The 22515-nt window shown below is 35.4% G+C and overlaps 1 protein-coding gene across 1 annotated transcript; it reads left to right on the top strand.

Annotated features, from left to right (window-relative positions):
* Positions 1 to 9933: 9933 nt before the first annotated feature.
* On the top strand, positions 9934 to 13548 carry LOC128984375 (uncharacterized). The gene is made up of 2 exons (XM_054403691.1): positions 9934 to 10066; positions 12749 to 13548. Exons 1-2 carry the CDS (start codon positions 9934 to 9936, stop codon positions 13546 to 13548), a joined length of 933 nt encoding a protein of 310 aa, XP_054259666.1.
* The last annotated feature ends 8967 nt before the right edge of the window (positions 13549 to 22515 follow it).

The raw sequence follows: 22515 nt of genomic DNA, 5'->3' as shown, positions 1-22515 counted from the left end.
TTTCATCAATGACTGCTCTATACACATGTCACTCCAGTTTCCAGACCAGAACTAATCTTTTCTTCTAATAGTGAAGAGACCTTTCGTCACAAAGAGATCGTACTCTGTCTCAGACAGCTTTGATTTGAGTTTCTTCATTTCTTGAGCATACATCTGAGCAGATTTTGCATAAGGTAGGCTATGTGTCCTGCAGCATGAAAGTAAGGAAGCATATCAGTGATAGTGTCTAGGTGCAACTTCCAGTTTCCTGTCCTCTCCGCTAGAATAAAATTTAACATTAGGTCGATTTGCTGAATTAGATTTAGCCAAAGCTTTGATGTTCTACTCTCAGACTTCTTTACATTGATGAGGTCTCTCAGCTTTGTCAAGGCTGATTGAACGGATTTGTCATCACACGCTGTTGCTTGAGTAATATCACCGTGATAAAGTTGGTCATAAACTGTTTGAATCTCATTACAAAACACACTTACACGTATATCTTCATCTTCTGTCACTTTTTCAACAATAGCAGCATAGGTTAATATGTATGCTCTCACAGCTCTAGCAAAGGCATGTCCGGTAAGCATATGTTTTACCGTTGCCTTACCGTAGACAGTCTCCCACAATGACTCTATTCCACTGCCATCCATTATACGCCCAACGCATCCCAAGTACGACATGAGCAAATGGAAACCTCCCAACCTTACTACAATCCTTGACAAATCAGATTGATTTTCAGAGCCAGCAACGATTTCCATTGCTTTTAAGTATAGTGGCTGGTCAAAGGTCACAATACAGGTTTCCTTGTTCTTACTACACTGTTCAGATGCAAAACACAATGCTGTATACACTGATGATGGGCTATTTGGATCAATGTCTATAAAAGGAATAGCCATGATGTACGAAGTGTCCTGCCCTTTTAATTTCTTCGTTGAAACACTCATAAAACCATTCCAGCCTGGTTGAGTGTTACATCCACTGACCCATAAGAGATTAAGTGGATGAATAAAGGATACTGTGTTTGCAGTTATTTTCCTCAACGATATGGCATCTGAAAAGTCTTCCATAACAATACGAGCTAAGCCACTGGTTTTTCGCTTGACATATGAACGTTTACGGATTTCCTCTGCGACCTTAAACGATCCGTCAACTAATCTAGGTACTTCTGAGGTGATAGAGACATTTGATGACGGAGTGATACACGCAATTCCTCCCATCGTATGAAATGTGTTCAAGCCATCTAACGACCTCACGTTAACGTCAGCGTTGTCAAAAACGTATTGTGTAAAGGAATCCGATTCTATGACTGGAGGGCCATTAGTAATTAAAGACCTTAAGTATCTGTCACTTTCATAGTATGAGGAACATACACCCAGCGCAGAAAGTACCTCAATCAAATGTTTTGACCCATACATTCTATTTAAATATAGAGACAAAGAAGTTTGTATTGACGATAAGAAGGACCTTGGTCTTACAGCGGAAATTATTAAATGGTTAATCACAGCACGTTTTCTACTTATGTCAGAGCTCGAGTTTTCAGTTCGTTTTTTAGTCACTGTAGACGTAAATAGTGCCAATGTTTCAGGAATCAAATCATATGATATGGTGCTTACTTCCTTTTCACTTGAATACCTCCCACAGTCGTAATTCATTTTTTGTATGTCTTCCCTAACAATTTCTGCTGCTGTTTTAACTATTCTTTTGCGTTCTTCTTCAGTACTGGTTTCTCGGTTTTTGTACCAAGAATCTAAAAATTTGTTACTAGTATGTGACATGCACAGAATACTTTTCTTTCCAGATAAATTATGCACAACTATCCTATCTTTGAAAAAATTTACAAGTTTTGACTTAAGATAATAATCAGTATAATCTATATCAAAACCACTTAATTTAATTACAATTTCTCGTAACTCTTTCAGTGAATACTGGCACTCATTGTCGTTCTCAAGGTAATTGGCAAGCAGGTTAAATTGTTCGGTAGAGTTTGCTGATAATGGCCGTCCTACCTTTTGTTCACTACTTTTAGGTTTACAAAAGTTCTTATAACATTGCCCATGGTAACGCGCTTCGGCGGCAACTAAATCAATTACATCTAAAAGCCTAGATTTAACTTTACTGGCCCAATCATCACTCCTAACATCACAAGCGTTGAGGAGCATTTGCTTTATTTCGACAGTTGAAACCTCGTGAATTTTGGTTCGGTATTTATATGGAAGTTTAGCGTCAAAAACAGCACGTTCTCCACATAACAAACAATCATGCTTGAAATCGAATGTGTTGTCTAATTTTCTGAGAAAGTGCTGTGATGTAGAAGGTTCTGTATTTTGAGCTTTTAATGTTGCTTTAATGTTGCTTGGTCTGGTATAATTTTGCCTGCATGTAGAATGAACTTTTATTAAATCGACATTAGCAAGTAATTCATGGATTTTGTCCTTTCTCTCAATACTGGACTTGATTAACGTATTTATACCCTTAGTGACAGTTACCCCGTCATCTTTGACCTCCTGATTACATATAACACATATTTTGTTTAAATCAGTCATTATGAGTAACTGAAGAGTAGGCCTAATTAACTGAATAAATGTAAATTGGTTGAATTAAGACTTAAGCAGTTTTTACCAGTTTTAAGAGTTTCCGTCCAGCTACTTATCCCGGTCAAAAATCCATAACAGCACAAATATTAGCATTGCACTACACCTGGCTCAACACAATCGTATTTCTGTTCACAAAATACAACTTTATGACGAAACAAAAAATCCCAACGAACCGCACAATGCAAGGGTTATACGTAAACTGAGCCGACATGGCCCACTATCATCGAACAGAAACAGTATTAAACAAGATAAAGATACGTTCTGAAGACTGTATACAAACAAGTTACAACGTGCAGTATACAAACAAGTTACAACGTCAACGTGCTTACTTGCAGTATACAAACAAGTATGTGCAGTCCGACGCAAGGAGACATCTGAACCAGAGCTAGCGGTGCCACGCCGTCGGTGCGGTGTCCGCTATTGTTTAATCTCTCTCTATAAAGCAACTACGTCATCAAATAGCCTAGATAGACCCATATTATTAAAGCTAATTAAAATATCTATAAGTTTTGTCCGAGACGTTTCTTCCCACTGTGTAACGATAAAAAGAAATATTTGGTTAAAGTAAGATTTGTTTAATTAGCAGAGACATTATTTGCAATTATATCAATATTACGGTTAAACTAAGCTATCTACATAAAAATGTGTGGAACATAATTTGTTCGCAATATTGTTAGGTGTAATATGAAGAAAGAATCACGTCTGTAACTATATGAGTTTTCTAGCTATGAGTATTTAACAAAAGTACTGCTCATACGATGTTTGGGAGGGGGTGGGGGTGAAAGCAAGAGGGGTGGGGGTCGGGACTTTGACATTTTCTACTGTCTACTTTGTATACTAACACCCTGCAAAAATTCAGCTTTCCCCTAATTAGTTGCGACAACGGGTATTTTTTTACCTTTATTGACTGGGCTATAATGGATTTACGCTTAAAAACCTACTAATGAAATGAGTTTATAATAGTAACTTTTGTTTTTAACTACATGATTCATTTGGATACAAGATATGAATTGCTCTGTGTTGTATGTTTGGTTGAGTTGTTGATATTTACCATATGTCTATTATTTTCTTTTTTATTTACCGTATTAAATTGACTCAACTAAAAATGGCTTATTGTAGTAGAAGTTTTGATTTATTTATTCTCCGTTATCCATTATTATTAACACAAGAACGAATATAGGAAAAATGATGAATTTCCCCGGGAAATGATTAATTTAACACTATCCTGCATTGTATTCTGTAAAATTCGTTATTATTAGAAATTTCGGTTTAGGGCAAATGCCATAGAACAAATGTGCAGGTTTTGTGAACAATTAAATGTATAAGCTCAATTCTGTTAGAAATAATGTTGTACAAGGTCTATTTCGTTACCAAAAATGTAATTGCTACAAGACAATTTTGGAGTCAACGTGATATAAATTTGGATACTGAAACAAAGTTGCAAACATTCCTTTTGGTTTCTTTTACTGTAAAAAAAAAAAAAACGCATGTGATTTTGGTTTTATTGTGTATTTACTAATATGGAGAGGGGTTAGCTCAAAATAGGAATTTCAGCTGAATTTTATATACAATTTTAGAGGACTTGTTTAACTTGACTATTTACACAATGGTTTCTCTGTAACCAGTAGGCGCATAATAACGCTTCAATACACTAAATTATTTGTTTTTTAAGCTCTACAAATTGGTTTGGAAAGAAATTGCTAACTTTTAAGTTTTTAGGGTCAAAAATGTTTAACCAATTTTTACCCCATAAAACCCCCTATAAACCCCTGTTCCCATAGTCCGATCATGCTGGTTCGCGAACCCGTTCGAATAAACGTAGGTTTACACGTTTGTACCAAATTTCATCAAAATCGTATGACTTTTGCTCGAGTTATCGCGCTAACGGACACATATATAAATATATATATATATATATATATATATATATATATATATATATATGAATATGAAGGGATGGTGTTTTTGGTCCCTAGGGACCTCAAAACGAAAAAGTAAATCGGTCCCGGGTCCAGGTCTAACCATGAGTACTACGGTACTAGCTTATTCCCTATAGGGGAAATTCTCTAAAATGGGATCACTAATAAAAAAATGGCGCACTAAAACGAACACCCTTAAATGGGCAGATTAGGAATAATATCAATTATGGGGAGTTGGGGATTTTCCAGAGCCTGTTAACTAATCACCACGTATGTATTTTATAAGCAATAATCTGAACTAGAAAAAGATTTTGCCTTGATATATAATAACCACCACAGTACAATGCATTTGAAGGCACGCTGCTGTTAAAAGTAACTGTTAAAGTATAGTTGCTTTAAGGCAATTTTTTAGTTTCATAAAAACCTGTAAAATTATATTAAAGTCAACTATACTCCCTAGTTGAAAATTTTAAGCCACCCTACCCTGTACAACAAAGATATTTAACAAGAAGATTTAAGGCTAGTTATAACAAAATAGAAAAAATATACAAACTTTAATTTGTAATTCAAACCAAACATTTTTTTACATTTTTAAATGGTTTCGCTTTTATTTTCGGATTAATGACCAATAAATTAATTCTACCACAGGAATTTACACAAAGACAAAAAAATATCTTGGCCAATGTTTGGAAGACTTTATTAATGTTTTATACTGTAAAATATAATTAAAGTTAAATTAAAGAGAAAACGAGTTATTAAATCTTAGATTGTAAGAGAGAATTTTATACTATTTCACGTGTATTCGGTTTATTGTAATGAAATAAATGTAAGGAATAAGATTACGTCGAAATTAATCTTAGAAATAATACAAAGTATTATGTGTCTACCTAAAAAACTATCATGATTATGAATTAAAACATACTTAACTTGTTGAATATTTTAAGATTAAAGATTACATTATAAACGCGAAATTTGGTTTAAGTCAGGTGATTTTACCTGAAGCACTGTTCTGAAGTTTTCGATTTATTAAATTTTCCAATGATGGAATATAAAAACATAGAGTTTCAGTGAAACTGCGAAATCGAACCATTAATATATAGTCAATAATATTTTACATGTATTTTAACAACTTTCAATTATCTGAAAAATATATAGCCAATAAGAAATACTAGATTCAATTAAATAATTTCCAATTAGCGGATAAAAGCTCACGATCGAGGGGTTGTAAAATGTGTAAACAAGAATTATTAAACCGAATATCAACGCTGAGGTTCTTGAGAAGGACAATAACACAGGGATTTAAAACATATGGGGAATGCCCACATCAACAAACCTGCTACTTTATTTAGGAGCACCTAACGAGGACAGTCAGAGTTTTTTGTGATGGAAAATTGTCAGAGAGCATCTAATGTGCCCTGAAGGTACCCAATAAGTGCTCTCCATTAGGTGCTCCTCAGAGAGCATCTATTGGGCGTTGTAAGCTAGAAAGAGCATTTAATGGGCGCTGAATTAAGATATCATATATATAAATAAATAATATTATCTTAATTGAGCGCCCAGAGGAAAATTCTCTTAAGAAAAAGACAGAGGCAGAGAGGACTCGACTATGAAGATCGAAAAGGAAAAGTGCACAGAAAAAGAACAATACAAGGACAGTGTAAAGAAACTTTTAAATTTGAATGTAGGAAAAACATCAAGAGATGATTGCAATTCAATACACAAACAATTTTGGAGTCTCAGTGACAATGGGAAAACCACTTTTATAGTTAATTTGTAGATAGGCACACTAAAAAGCGATCTCAAACAGGAAGAAATAATAACAAAAAGTACTCATATTTTTATTATCTTGGAACAGAATCAGAAACTCGCCTCAGGGTTTGTGAGGAATTTTTTTTCAAAACCCTTAATATTTGTCAGAGGAGGATTTATTGGTTTTTTGAACATGCATATGATGAACAAACTGGTATTGGCAGATCGCCTGTGAAGAGAAGTAAAACCAAGAGTCATATTGGAAATGACAGGAAGGATGAGGTGCGACAACAAATAAGCTCATTTAACAGGGTTCCGTCACACTACTGTAGAAAAGACGGTAGTAAGGAGTACCACGGACTATATCACACTAGTGCCAATAAAAACCAGATGATGCTGTTTTTGTGGATTTTTTAGTTCTTCTAAGAACTTTTGATGAAATTGAAAACAAATATCTAGTACCAGGCCATTCTTACCTTTAATGTGATCGTGATTTCGCTCAAATTGAAAAAAAGAAAATAATTCAAAAATGTGAATTACTACTGGACATAGTACGCTGACTTGTTGGTGCCTCCGCCAAAAGGCCGTTTTTAACTACTTTGATGGATGAAGATGACTTCCTTTCTAGACTTTAGTTTTGCTTCCAAATACCTCCTCACCACGAAAAAGTAGAAAATTTCAAAGCTGCAGTGGGTAAAAATTGTCAAAAATAACCCAACCGTTATTCATTTCAAAAAGTCTTTCAGTAAAATTGGGCCTTGGACCAAAGTAAACGTCTTCTAAAAATGTGTTAAAAATGAAGAAATAAATCGACAAGGGCTTCAAAAACTGCAAACCACCGAAAGATTGAAAAATGAAAATAAAGAAGACCTAAAGAAAATGATTGCCTATCCAAAGAAAGAAAATAAAGAATTGGTTTCTTAAAACATTATAATAATGAATTTTATTAAAATGACTTGAACAGAACGCTTTTAACAATGAAGTTTTTCTGTTCATAGAATACAATTATTTTATTTTATAAACAGATCTATTTTTTATGAGTAACCACCGTGCTGCGCTCACATTGGACCTGCCTCTCATGCAAGGCCATGTACAATCTAGGAAACTCGGGCGATTAGCCTTCAGGTTGTTGACTTTGTCGCGTTGTCGCTGTTGCCCGAACCCATGTAAGCTGCTAAAAAAAAAAAAAAAAAAAAAAAAAAAAACACGAGGACCAAAGACACCTGTCAAGTGTGTGATAATTTAATTACTTTCAGTGGCAACTGATGAAGAAAAGCAAATAATCCAAACTGAGAAGGAACTGCATTTAAGAAAAACTCAAAAGGCTAGAGAAAGTTTAAAAGAAGACAAGATCCATGCTCTGAAGACTACTTACTACGTGTTAACCTTCGACCTCCAGAAAGCTTTGGCTTTTCCGAAACTCTCGTCATCAGTAGCAGACCACAAACGAAACCTGTATATTTATAATTTTGGTGTACATGTTTCTAACGAAAACAAATCTTACATGTATGTATGGCCAGAAACTGAGGGATCAAGAGGATCACAGGAAGTCAGCTCTAGTTCGATAAAACACCTATCTGGTCATGCCAGCAATGCATAACATGTTGTCATGTACTCTGACTCCTGTGGCGGGCAAAACCGCAATGTCAAAGTGGCCCTATTTTTAATGAAAAACCTTCAAACTGAAAGTGGATGCACTGAAATTATTGATTTGAAGTTTCTTGTGCCCGGACGCAGGTATCTCCCAAATAATTCATATTTTTCATTTATCGAAAAAAGAGCCAAGATTACCAATATCTTTTCTCCAAGGGATTAGTACGACATAATTCTCAGCTGCAGGAAAACAGACAAGTATTTCCTAACAGAAATGAACCACGATGACTTCTTTTCGACAGAGACCTTGGAAAAGTCTGTTACCAACAGAAAAAAGACTGTCAACGGCGAACCAGTCAACTGGCTATGAGGTGGATCCAAATTGAGAGGGCTGAACCATTTGCATCTAAGTACAAATCCACTTTCATGTCAGAGATACCATTTGCAACGGTAAACATAAGGAAGACAAATGAAAACGGACGACCTTTGGCGACCCTTGCTGGTGTTCAAACCTCAATGCATTTTCAACACATTTATTTAAAATGACATGATCTACTTTATTAAAAACTTATTACAAGCATTAAGTTATAAAATTTTGTATTTTATTAGGATATAATTCTGAATAACTCTAACAGTTCTGAATAATTGCATTAACAGTTTTAAAACATGAATTCTTGTGATGACTGACTTTGCAGTTTTTGGAATTTTTTTTTTCTTTGCTAACGACTTATAGCATTTTACTAGTATCACATAAAAGTTATTTATACAACTGTTATAAATCTGGTTTGTATCATAAGATTGGGAACTCAATTAACGTAGATTTTCCAATAACAATACTTGTAGAATCCGCTGTGTGATTTTTGCTAGGTTTGTATCCAACATATTTGGGGGGGGGGGGGGGGTGTATACTCACACGTACAAATAATTTATTTCTTGTATAAATTATGAGGTTTTATTTCAGAGAAAACAAAACTTATCTTAACGTCACTGCTAGCATCTCTTGTGGAGAAATACAGTGTCTCATGTACGTGTCTTGTCCTTGTATTTGCACTCTAATTTTCGATAATAGCTCGTCGAATGAGGGGACAGTTATTCAAAAATAATTAAAAAACTTATTTCCATCATTCCTCAACTGTAAAAATAAGTGTAAAATGCTCCATGGAGCTGTCTGTTCTCCAGAATCGGATGCACCTAAATACTTCGACGGTGTTTTCTCTTCCCTCTGTGGTGGATCAAACACAGCAAGGCCAACTTTTGAGGTCTTGACAGCACCGTTTCTAAGACACAACTGATTCAGAGTTCATTGCACTCTTTATTGTCACCGGCTCCGGCGAAATAGTTTTCGCCGGGACAAGTCAGTTCTGACCCTCATCGTCCGACGGGTTTCGCCGGTAAAGGTACGCGCGCACTGCGCCGTCACGGCCGTCACGGCCGTCACCGCCGTCACCGCCTTTTTCAGGGGTGGTGCGCGCACTGCGACGGCACGGCCGGCCGTCACAGCATTTTGGACTGATGTATTTTGCAGTTGAGTTGTTTTGCTGTGAGCAGTGAGAGTGTGGGAGCTATGGATATTGAAGAAGACGTGGTGGTAGTTGGATTAATTGTAGGAGAAGAGGAAGAGGAGAGGAAGAGGAAGAGGAAAGCGAGATTTTGGATACATAATATAAATAGAAAACGACTAGGTTTTGGTGAATTTCACACATTATTCCCCGATCTTGTAGAGGACGATGACAAATTTTTCCAGTACTTTAGGATGCCCCATGAAAAGTTCGAATGTCTACTTCGATACCTAGAGGAGAGTCTTTAGCCCCGCGCGCACTACGCCGTCACGGCCGTCACGGCCGGCCTTTTCCAAAAGTCGTTCCCATGTAATGTAATGGAGGTGCGCGCACTAGGACGGCACGGCCGTCACGGACGCCACCGCCGCCACCGACGTCTGTCAGAAAGTTCGGAGGAGCGAATCTCAGGACAATTCCGTGGCGTCCGTGACGTCCGTGCTGTCCCAGTGCGCGCACCCCACGGCACGGACGTCACAGACGCGACGGACGCCAAGGAATTTTTGTAAAACTACAGCAGTAGAAATACGCTAGTGCTCGGAGATGGATGTTTCCAAACTCATCATCCTCGTTGAGAAGTATCAAGAGCTGTATGATATGCGGCATCCGCACTACTTTAATTCTGTGCGAAAAGAGAACATTTGGGAAGAGATCGGAGCATCTCTAAACGAGTCAGGTAAGTTTAGAGAATGAATAGTTTAACATATACTTATGTTTTGTAAACATGTTTATATTTAAAACAAAGCACACATAATTTAATTTTATTTCAATGGTTTAACAAATGGTCAGATGTAAACAAAACTACGACTTACAACACGTAAATATATATACTGGCATTTTATTAAGTGGTATATATTTGCATATATTAAATGGAGTTTTCCATTTTCCATCCTTTATATATATTTACAGTCAGAAGTGTTAACAGTGTAAAAGTTAATATATGTTTAAGTGTTGTAAGTCGTAGTTTTATTTACATCCAGTGAAGATAACAACACGTAAAAATGTGATGTAATTCAGAGATAATGCATAAACTTTTAAAGCTTTAATATATTTTATAACTTACTATAATTTTACTAACAAACCTTTTACTACGTTTATAAGATAGAAGTCAAAACAATTTTAAAGTTTAATTTATATAGTTAATCATTTTAAGGTTTAATCATTACATAGTTATTTTCCCTATAAATAAATGTCACTTCCCCTGATACCTTTTCCTACATTTCTTGGCTGCACTAAAACTATAAAACCATAAACTATGACCTATGTTTATTTTCATAGTGGTTTTGGCATGGAATTCTCGTTTGTACGAGTATAGTATGTTAAAGTCCTAGCATGAAAAGTACCTTAACAACTTTAACAAGTTTGAGTTTTTTCTTGACGAGTAAAATGTTGCAATACAAGTCTAATAACCAATCACAAGCTACCATTTATATGAATAACTGAAAGATGTTAAAATGTATTCAATATCGATTAATACAACACAAACATAACATTCAATACAACATTAATTTGTTCTTTGTAGTGTTTGCGGAATGATTAATAAAATACAACACAAAAGTACGACAATATCAACCAAAAACACACTGGGAGTAAAGTGATTTCAATTGTTTTGGATAGGCGATAAGGCATTGTATGTATGTGTATGCGCGTGCGTGAGACAGACACGACTAGACAGGATCCCTTATCAGCTCATTATCATTTATTGTTGCAGCTGCTTGTTGTTTTTTTTACGATTTCAGTCGACAACGCTCGCCCGCTCCCAATAAATGTAATTTTTGTTAACAACAGACGACCTTAGTTGTCATAAAATGTCTATATAGATTTTTCATCGTACTGGCGCTGTATGATTTTGACTCTAACGACTAAATTGAAGATCCAAATTTCGACGAATAATTTAATTACTATTTTACAAAACCTTTTAATTGAATGGTTAGTATAATACTTCTGCCCCTTAAAATCGTGTTTGGCATATACTTAGAGGTAAAAGAATAACATCTTATAAAACAAAAACAGTAATTTAATGTAATTGTAGTGTATATTTTTCTTGTATAATGATGTATGGGTGTTAAACTTTAGAGAAAATACATGTTATATGGTTAAACCAGGAAAAAAGATTAGTAATGGAAATTGGCAAAATAGGGAATTAAAATATTGAAAACAGAAATATATCTTTCAGCTTTATTACACTGTACATAGTCTACCTCACCCAAAACGAACAGATACAAGACACAAGTGAAGGTAATATGACAAATGAGCTGTTTGTATTTTGACCACTAAACATGGCGTTAAAAAAATGCTTTTATGTGTTTCCCTTAAAAGTTAGGATGTCTCTTTTAAACATTTCTCTTTCCTGCTTGAGCTTTTTCCTTTTGCCACTTAACTGATCCAATCTCGGAGTTGAAATAGTCTTTAAATATGTTTCGAACTGCAATAGCCTCATGACCAGACAAACCACCAGTGCCTTTCATTGGGGAAAATGACTTAGCATCTGAAACTGTTATCTGTAAATCCTTTTCCGTCCAATAACACGAGTCTTTCTTTAAGTAGTTATGCAGGCAACAACATGCAAGAATCACATTGACTAGATTATCTTGAGAAAGAGCTAGTCTCCTTTCAAAGATTCGAAACCTGCGAACCAAAATGCCAAATGCATTTTCCACCACGTTCCTTGCACGACTAATGCGGTAGTTGCAAATCTTTTCTTCTACCTTTCCATGAACATCATCTCTTGAGTACGGTCGCATGATATTTGTTCGGAGTGGAAAGGCTTCGTCTCCAATAATAACATGAGGAAGATATACGTTAGTTCCAGGTAATTCCTTTGCAGGAGGAATATTTAATGTTCCATCTTGTAATTTCTTTCCCAACTCTGACGAATTGAAAATACCTGCATCAGAGTTTTTACCATAACCACCAACGTCAATGAAAATGAATTTTTTCTCTGCATCCACTAATGCCATTAACACTACGCTAAAAACTTTCTTGTAGCAGAAAAAGTCAGCTCCACTGTTGTGCGGTGCTTCAATCACAACATGCTTTCCATCAAGAGCACCAATGGCGTTTGGAAAGTTCCATCTTTTATAAAATCCTTTTTCAATTTCTTTCCACATGTTTTCGGTAGGTTCTGGCATCACAAGTGGTTGTAGAACTCTCCATAAAGCTTCACAAGTTGTATGAACAATTTCTCTTATTGTCGTTAGGCCCATTCTGAAAGTGAATGCCATAGAGCGGAAAGACATACCGGTCGCAAGAAACCTAAAAAACAAAGTTAGTATTACATTTATTGTTTGCAAAATTAAAACATTTACTAGTTTAAAATCATTAGCTTTTGGGGTTTGAATCGTCTCGCTTGTTTCAGGTGCTGAATGCAAAGAAAGGTGGGCAAAAATTAGAGACGGTCACAGGAAGGCTCTTCAACGCCGAAAAACAAAAAGTGGCCAAGGAGCAAAGAATATGAAACCACCAAAATATGAGCAAGAACTAAAATTCCTCATACCTTACATTTCAGATAGTGACAATCGTCAATCAAACTTTGCCCCCAATAATCAAAATGAGGAAGAAGGTGTCGAAACTGGAGAAGAGGAGTGTAATTTAGTAGAGCGTGAAAGTCCATTGGTCCTGGGATCGCCGCACCTGTCACCGACGCACTCATCAAACCAAGCTGCAGATGATTTTCAAGACTCATCAGCACTTTCTTCACCAGCACCACCTTATTTAAACAAGTCAAACAAGCATCCCCAGAAAAGAAACAGGTCAGGGACACCAGTACGCGAAAAAACAGCAGCCAGTGTTCTACAAGAATTCTTGTCATCTAAACAAACAGCTGCGCAAGCGCCTCCACAGTGCAGCCCGTTGGAATCATTTTTCATTTCAATCGCAAACACTGTCAAAGGGTTTCCTATACGTGACCAAATAGAAATCAAGAAAAAGATTTTCCAACTAGTCTCAGACAAGGAAATGGATATTGCCCTCAGAATGAGTGATGAGGCGCCAAAATCGGGAACACCACAACACCAAACACCACAACACCAAACAACACAACACCAAACATTAGTGCAGAAGACTGGCCAATTTCCCACAGCTCTCTCCGTAGTTAACGAAGATCCCAACACATTAAAGAATTATTATTCATGGGGATGGCAAGACTTCCAGAAGTAAAGAAAATAATACCGGTACGTAATTAAATACAGTACAGTTTGATTTTTCTTACTTTGTTTTTTATTGTATTTTTAAAATGTTTTACTTAATAATATTGACAATCGATGATTAGCTAGTTTTTTAATATAAAACTAAAATTAATACACATCTACAAGCTTTTAATAAAAATGGTTTCTATCTTGTATGATTCACAATAACGTAATGTTTAGTTTTTTATGGTTTGACTTGAAAATAAAACTTTTGCTGTTCAGTATACCAGTTTAATTAACTGTACTGATTAATAGATAAGTGTGATTTTTATTATTACTTTGTTTACATTTTTGTAGTCTATTTAAAAATGTATTACTTAATAATATTGACAATCGATGATTACCCATTTTTTTCATATTAAAACTACAATTACATATCTACAAGCTTTTAGTAAAATGCATTCTCTATTATATGTTTTATAATTATGGTAAGGTTTATGAAATAAAACTTTTGCCATTCAGTGTACCGGTTTAGTTAAATAATTGTACTGATTATTAGATAAAGTGTGATTGTTATCATAACATTGTTTACATTATTGTAGTCTATTAAAAAATGTATTACTTAACAATATTGACAATCGATGATTCACTATTTTTCAAATTTAAACTTAAATTACACATCTATAAGTTTTTAGTAAATTACATTCTATATTATATAATTTTTAAGTATATAATGTTTCGTATTTTTGTGGTTTGATTTCAAAATAAAATTTTGCCGTAAAATAATTGTGTTTTTTATTTTTTAGCTTAACCTGTAGTAATATTCAAAATTTAAAGTCATATAACGTAGATAAACCGTCAGAGTATTAGCTTCCACAATTTTGGAGCTTAGTAGTTGTGAATTTAACTTTCAATTATTAATACGAGATAGCTTATTTTAATATATAAACTTCTTACATTGTTTTTATTTCACTAGTACTTGCCTTAGACAAACAGCTAATCGTTCCTTCGGTTTGACTGGACATCGGAACTTTGTATCATGTCTAAAAAGACTCTCCTCTAGGTATCGAAGTAGACATTCGAACTTTTCATGGGTCATCCTAAAGTACTGGAAAAATTTGTCATCGTCCTCTACAAGATCGGGGAATAATGTGTGAAATTCACCAAAACCTAGTCGTTTTCTATTTATATTATGTATCCAAAATCTCGCTTTCCTCTTCCTCTTCCTCTCCTCTTCCTCTTCCTCTTCTCCAAAAATTAATCCAACTACTACCACGTCTTCGTCGATATCCATAGCTCCCACACTCTCACTGCTCACAGCAAAACAACTCAACTGCAAAATACATCAGTCCAAAATGCTGTGACGGCCGTGACGGCCGGCCGTGCCGTCGTAGTGCGCGCACCCCCCCTGAAAAAGGCGGTGACGGCGGTGACGGCCGTGACGGCGTAGTGCGCGCGTACCTTTTCTAGACGTCTTTCTGTGACGTCCGTGCCGTGGGGTGCGCGCACTGGGACAGCACGGACGTCACGGACGCCGCGGAATTGTCCTGAGATTCGCTCCTCCGAACTTTCTGACAGACGTCGGTGGCGGCGGTGGCGTCCGTGACGGCCGTGCCGTCCTAGTGCGCGCACCTCCATTACATTACATGGGAACGACTTTTGGAAAAGGCCGGCCGTGACGGCCGTGCCGGCCGTGACGGCGCAGTGCGCGCGGGGCTTAAGTGTGTCCCTGGTCTAACTTCTACTGTTGACGTCCTGTGGAACATGGTAGTACGAGTTGTTTAAGTCCAAAACTGTATAAATGGAAGCCCTACTAAGGTAATTTTGAAAGAGCTCCTATTTTTTTGGTTCTCCTATTGGATGCTCCACGTGTTCTACCTTCGAATTGAACTCCTTATAGTTTGCCACTAGCCTATGTCCCTCCCTCCCCGGTACTGACAAGGAAGCTCTGAGACACTCTTACTTATTTTATTTACTATATTAAGCTACCCTAAAACATAGAGGGATCCAAACCATTCACAAGTCGGTTTCCCTGCACTACTCCTGGCTAAGAAACATCATTTTGCTTTTCCTCCACTAAAGGTTTCCTTTTTCATATTTTAGATTAACATGTTAAAGTTTTCTTATTTTTGGAGGATGTAAAATAGCACACATATTATAGCTGATGGGATAAAGTAAAAAAAATTGTGTTTCAGGGAATTAACAACCTAAATGTGTGAATGCACTAACGTTAGAACTTCATTCAGTTTCAGTATTGCAACTTTAATCAGCCGGGGCAGTAAAATTGATGAAGTTTTATTAAAAAATAACCAATAACACTTAAAATTGCCTCTAAGTGAAACTATTTGGAAAACTAAAGCTTCTGTGGCAATTTCCTCCTCATTTTCTATTTTAAACTCTCCAATATCTACATATCCTTCGTTTTCCCCCAATTCTCATTATAAATGATTTGTTTTCTTTTACTCATTGGGTCAAATATTAAACTTACGTTTTGCAAGTGTTTCTGGTCTTTTTAATTATTTTTTAAATAATTAAACACTTCTTCCAAAAACCCAGGTCTACAATTAATTGAGGAGGAAGGTGCAAAAGGGGCTTATACGACTATAAGCCCTTTTAGAGGAGAACGTTTAAATGATTCTCTGGCCTGTTTTGTACACAATGGTGAAGTTTCATAGTGATATATATTTTTTGGAAATTGGTACAGCTGTTTTTGTAAACCCTTTTATAAGCCCTTTTAGCATTGAACAGCTCGCACGATTTTTATTTCAGCTGCAGTTTTTTAATACGGACAAAATGAGAGTTTAAAAATTAGAAATTATTAAAAAAAATTATTGTATGCCTAAAACAAAAACAAATATATAGTTAATTTTTTAATTAAACTGTCATAACCTAACCTAACTAACCAAACTTGCTGATAATGACAAAATTGAATGAAGGTTTACTAATCGAAAAAAAGTTCTGTTCATAAAATAAAACTAAAAATAGCTCAAATTCAATTTTATAAGGTTTTAATTATAAAATTTAACTGTTATAACCTAACAAAACTAACCAAACTTGCTGATAATGCAAAAATCTTAGACAAAAAGTTTGTGCCCCCGATGGGTTTCGAACCTGGTACCATAAGTTTCGAAGCCCGGCACGCTATCTACTAGACTACCGAGGCCGATGGCTTCATTCCGTTTCATTGCGCTAATGGTGTTCCCTCAGCCAATAGAATGCTCTCATTTTGTTCTTATTAAAATAACTGCAGCTGAAATAAAAATTGTGCGAACAGCACGTAACCATGCTTTTCTCTACAACATAGCCTTATTTTGAGGTTATACAATTTGGTAATAGTGTCTATACACTTTTTAAGTAGTTGGAAGGTTTTTTAACGATTATTAGTAGTATTCTAGTTTTAGAATGAGTGGTGAAGGTGAATTAGAAACTTCTGTGAAAGGAGCAAAGGGCTCAACAAAGACATATGTAAGAGAAACATTGCCAAAAGAAGAAGTACTTTAAGCCTAGACTACATAGCTGTAGGTTCAAAGAATCAAGTCCCAGGTAAAACGTTTATAATGATTAAGAAATGTTGCTCTATGGAGTGTTTTAAACAATTTGAGTAAAATGACCAGAAAGATTTATTCAAACTCTTTTTACTCACATCTGACAAAAGAAGCCAGAAGGTCATATAAATCTTGTCGAGTTTGCAATTTGTTTAATTTGTTAATTTGTTACAATAAATATCACAAATTGTTTATCTGTGATTGACGATCACATTTTATGTTTGTAAGTAAAGATTTGTATGCATTACTGTTACTGAATTGTTGTATTTTGTATGTCACGTTAATCCTCAAATCAGTTAATCATAAGATTGTGAAAAGAGGAGATTCTAGAAAAAAACATTGCAATGTCCGCGGTTGAAGGCTAGGAAATTACGGATCACAAGGATACACTACCAGTTCGACTATTTATATGATTAAAGAGTGACATAACTTTTGGAGTAATAGGCTTATCCGAAACTTAGTTTATAACAGCCTTGATAAATACATTTTGTCTGGTTTTCTAAATACAAAAAAGAAGTAACATTAATTATTTTATCAGTATTCCAAAATTTTTACAACTTTAGCAGTTCAAATATTTAAAGGATTCATTATCTATTTTATTGTCACTTTTCAAGATTCAAAAGTCACACAGAGGTATCTATTAAAGCAATAAAGGTATTAATTGTTTAGAAGTGTTAATATTAAGATCAAGAAGGTGATTGGAGGAGGACCATTATCAGATCTCTCACGATCCCCAAGCAGACTTCTGAGGTAATTAGATTATACTGGCCCACACTCATAACATCAAATTCCACTGCGCTGGCTCTGTGTAATTAATGTCCTCATAAGTCATATATTAAATTAAATTCAATTCATTCAAATCCCACCAGAGGGCAACTTTTTGTATTTTCACACCTTTATGGAATATTAAATTATATTCTATATAGGTGTGAATAAATTTGCATTTGAAGAGATCAATAAATTAATAGTAAAGATCTGTTTTCTTCTTTACACAACGAAGAAGAAGAAATGGGCAAAAAGAACAAGAAAAGAAAACACAAGAAAAAGAACAATACAAATGTAAAAAAAAACATACCTCTTGTCGAGTTTGCAGAAACCTTGCATAATAAAAACAACAATAATAGCAAAACTCAAACTGGAGAACAATTCTTTTTTAGGACAAGTGAGATATGAAGAAGGGTTCGACATCCGTAATATTCGGAAGACCCTTTTTTGTTGCAAAACTACATACTACAGTGGAAATACACATAGACAGCACGTTCTCCATCCAACTGTCCAGCCAACTGTACTGCCATCAAGGCAACTTCTAACCGTTATGGAGATGCACTTCAACAAACAAAGTGAGTAAACATTACGATGTCATAACTGGTAAATGTTCAACAGTCATAAGTATTTTGCAATTACAATAAGGCATATAGTAGGCCCACTGATACTTGTATTTTTATTTGTAGAGTTCCTGTTGAAGTTTCCAGTCTGCTTGCTTTCACCCCGAAATGAAGTCCTCCATTGATAGAGCCAGAAGGAAAACAATGGACTGAATCCCGCAAACTCTTATTGATTTTGCGGAAACCTTGCACAATGAACAACGGTTATAGCAAGGAACTAAGCTACTGGAACGCGCGCTGCCCATGAGCCGCGTGTTGTAGGTTCCGAGCGCGTGCAGTGGTGTTTTGCGTTCACATCCAGGGCCGCACAGACGCTAACTGGTAGCAAGAACAGGGCGCGTCCATCGTGAAATAGTTTCCGTTTTGCGAAATAAATGAAAAGTGCCAGAGACATTGATTGAAATAAAAAAAAATACAATTTTACAGGGTTTCCTCTTGAGTTAGTGTTAAGAAATCTCAATAACAAAGATAAAAGTAAAAATAAACATAAGTTTTCAGACAATATTAAAGAGTTTGCACTAACACTGTGCTTTTATTCGCCAAAAACTTAGAACCAAAAACAGATATTTGATGGTATAAAATTTAATATTGCCAAATCCTACCACACTACGAAAATGGATAGCAAATTTTAATTAATTGTAGACCTGGGTTTTTGGAAGTGTTTAATTATTTAAAAAATAATTCGAAAGACCAGAAACACTCGTAAAACGTATGCTTAGTATTTGACTCAATGAGAATAAGAAAACAAATAATTTATAATGAGAAGTTGGGGAAAACGTAGGATATGTAGATATTGGAGGGTTTAAAATAGTTAATGAGGAGAAAACTGCTACAGAAGCTTTAGTTTTCCATTTAGTTGGAGGCAATTTTAAGTGTTATTGGTTATTTTTTTTAATTAAACTTCATCAATTTTACTGTCCCAGCTGATCAAAGTTGCAATACTGAAACTGAATGAAGTTCAAACGTCAGTGCATTCAAACATTTAGGTTGTTAATTTTCTGAAATACCATTTTTTTTACTTTATCCCATCAGCTATAATATATGTGCTATTTTACATCCTCCAAACATAAGAAAACTTAAACATGTTAATCTAAAATATGAAAAAGGAAACATTTAGTGGGGGAAAGGCAAAATGATGTTTTTTTTTTGCCAGGAGTAGCACAGAGAAAACGACTTGTAGATGGTTTGGATCCCTCTAAGTTTTAGGGTAGCTTAATATAGTAAACAAATAAGTAAGAGTGTCTCAGAGCTTCCTTGCCAGTACCGGGGAGGGAGGGACATAGGCTTGTGACAAACTATAAGGAGTTAAACTCGAAGGTAGAACACGTGGAGCACCCAATAGGAGAACCAAAAAAATAGGAGCTCTTTCAAAATTACCTTAGTAGGGCTTCCATTTATACAGTTTTGGATTTAAACAACTCGTACTACCATGTTCCACTGGACGTCAACAGTAGAAGTTAGGCCAGGGACACACTTACCGGCGAAACCGTCGAAACTATTTTGCCGGAGCAGGTGACAATAAATAAAGTGCAATGAACTCTGAATCAGTTGTGTCTTAGAAACGGTGCTGTCAAGACCTCAAAAGTTGGCCGTGCTGTGTTTGATCCACCACAGAAGGAAGAGAAAACACCACCGAAGTATTTAGGTGCATCCGATTCTGGAGAATATACAGCTCCATGGAGCATTTTACACTCTATTTTTACAGTTGAAGAATGACGAAAATAAGTTTTTTTAATTATTTTCGAAGAACTGTCACCTCATTCGACGAGCTATTGTCGAAGATTAGAGTGCAAATACAAGGACAATACACGCACATGAGTACATGGGTAGTGGTTTGTAACACTGTATTTATCCACAAGAGATGCTAGTAGTGACGTTAAGATAAGTTTGGTTTTCTCCTAAATAAAACTTCATAATGTATAGCCTTCAAGAAATCAATTATTTGTACATGTGAGTATACACCCCCCCCCCCCAAATATGTTGGATACAAACCTAGCAAAAATCACACAGCAGATTCTACAAGTATTGTTATTGGAAAATCTATCTTAATTGAGTTCCCAATCTTATGTTACAAACCAGATCTATAACAGTTGTATAAATAACTTTTATGTGATACTAGTAAAATGCTACAAGTCGTTAGCAAAGAAAAAAATGCCAAAAACTGCTAAGTCAGTCATCACAAGAATTCATGTTTTAAAACTGTTAATGCAATTATTCAGAACTGTTAGAGTTATTCAGAATTATATCATGATAAAATACAAAAGTTTACAACTTAATGCTTGTAATAAGTTTTTAATAAAGTAGATCATGTCATTTTAAATAAATGTGTAATGAAATGCAAATGCTTTATGCATATGCTTTTATGCAAATGCTCCAGCTGTCCCTCGTTTTGTTTTTGCCTTTTATAGTGCCTTACATTATAAGCAAGAAAATACTGGCCAAGACGGTTACTTTTTTACTCTTTGTTGTCATAGATGAAAGGTTCAGTTACCTCATTTGTGGAATTCGCCATACTTCCAAGAACTTATTGGAAACTCCCAATCTAATAACAGGGCTGTGAGACCTAGATCCGGATATTATTTGGATAAAATTCGCCAATTAAATTCCGCCTTTGCCATGGTCAGCTCCGAAGCTCATTTAGTTGAGAGTACCTCGCGGCCACGTCCGACAAATGCTGCAAGTTCTTCCTCATTCATCGCAGACTATTGTAGAAAACTGTGTAAACTCATTCATGCAGTTGTCATGCATAAACATAAAGAAATTCAAATTTACAACAGGCGTGCTTTATAAGTTGAAGTGGACTTTACCTATTGCGTCTTTACCTATTTACAATGACGTTGATCCACATGTAATTGAGTTGCCAGATCGATAATTGGTAATTGGAAGTAGGTCAATAATTCAGGAAACATATGGTGACATTAGCGATATATTGATACCTTTCGTTTTCGTTTTTTTTTTATTTTATTTCAAGTTGCAGTTTTGTTCTATTTATAGCAACAGGTTATCTAGTTTAATAAAATTTCAAGTAATTTTGTTGTACACGTTTGGGCTAACCGAGAACAAGCAAGCTATGATAAGCAGAGTAGAGGAGCTGCCCTTAAAAGTTTTGAGCCCAAAGTTGCCTTAACTCAGTTTGTTTTCTCGGAGTGTTGGAGTGTCTCCTAGCTTGCGGATACGTGTATAGCGCAGGATGAAATCCAAAGTTTCCACTGGGGACATTAACTTATTTACCTATAATATCTGGTAAAAAAAAGAAAGAGCACTCATTTGTTATAGCATCAGACACCTTGACACACTCAAAAGTCACACTTCTTACATATGTAAGTAAAATTCTAGATGAATTACCTAAATAAATTACGGGATCTGGAGTGATGGCCATAGTAGCCAGTTTAAAATTAGATTTATGGCTGCTTCACTTAAGGTTATTCAGAAATCTAAAAGCATGATAGTAGTCTGGAACTACCTTCGCTACGTCACACGGCAGAGGACATGTGGATGGCATTGGCGGTGCTGCCAAAGTCTAAATTTGTATTCGGTTATGAGTGGAGTTACAAACCAGATTTAAACCTGATCATCTTGGATTACTTAAGATGGTTTTCTTATAGTTCTAACAAATACAAACAGAAAACTGGGTTTTGTTTATTTTTATCTCTTCCCGTTTATTTATAATATATTTTTCTAAACTTCCAAAATCGGCGTTTTTTTTTTAATTGCGGGGAGATTTTGAAAATTTTACAGACTGAGTTCTATTCATGCTAGAGAAGGCAAAAAGGTCCCATTTGATTTCTGTTGTTGAGGGCTTTAATTTGATATCCAACATTACTATATTCTAAAAGATTCCATTTTCAAGAAAGATTTGAAAAATGTTATGTACCGTGTTAAAAAAATTTGTATTTTTAAAATTCTGAAAACAATTTATGTACTTTACACTATTGACCACGGTGCTTAGGTTTCATTATGGACATGGGATCACACTTAAACACTAAAACTTAGTAGTAATGTTTCTGAGGGTTAACATTCACTAGGCCTACACATTGAAACAGCTGCATAATAAGCCTTTTTTATAAA

Source organism: Macrosteles quadrilineatus, unplaced genomic scaffold, assembly GCF_028750875.1.
Source record: "Macrosteles quadrilineatus isolate MER2022 unplaced genomic scaffold, UCM_ALF_1.0 Scaffold_2__2_contigs__length_208266976, whole genome shotgun sequence".
Taxonomy (NCBI): Eukaryota; Metazoa; Arthropoda; class Insecta; order Hemiptera; family Cicadellidae; genus Macrosteles; species Macrosteles quadrilineatus.
Note: the sequence above shows the minus strand (reverse complement) of the source record. Positions and strands in the feature narration are given on the sequence as shown.

Bases quoted from the DNA above. Each gene is read 5' to 3' on its own strand.
- LOC128984375 (XM_054403691.1), top strand. From the start codon at position 9,934: ATGGATGTTTCCAAACTCATCATCCTCGTTGAGAAGTATCAAGAGCTG. The intron at 10,067-12,748 runs GTAAGTTTAGAG...CGCTTGTTTCAG, and splicing joins AGCATCTCTAAACGAGTCAG to GTGCTGAATGCAAAGAAAGG.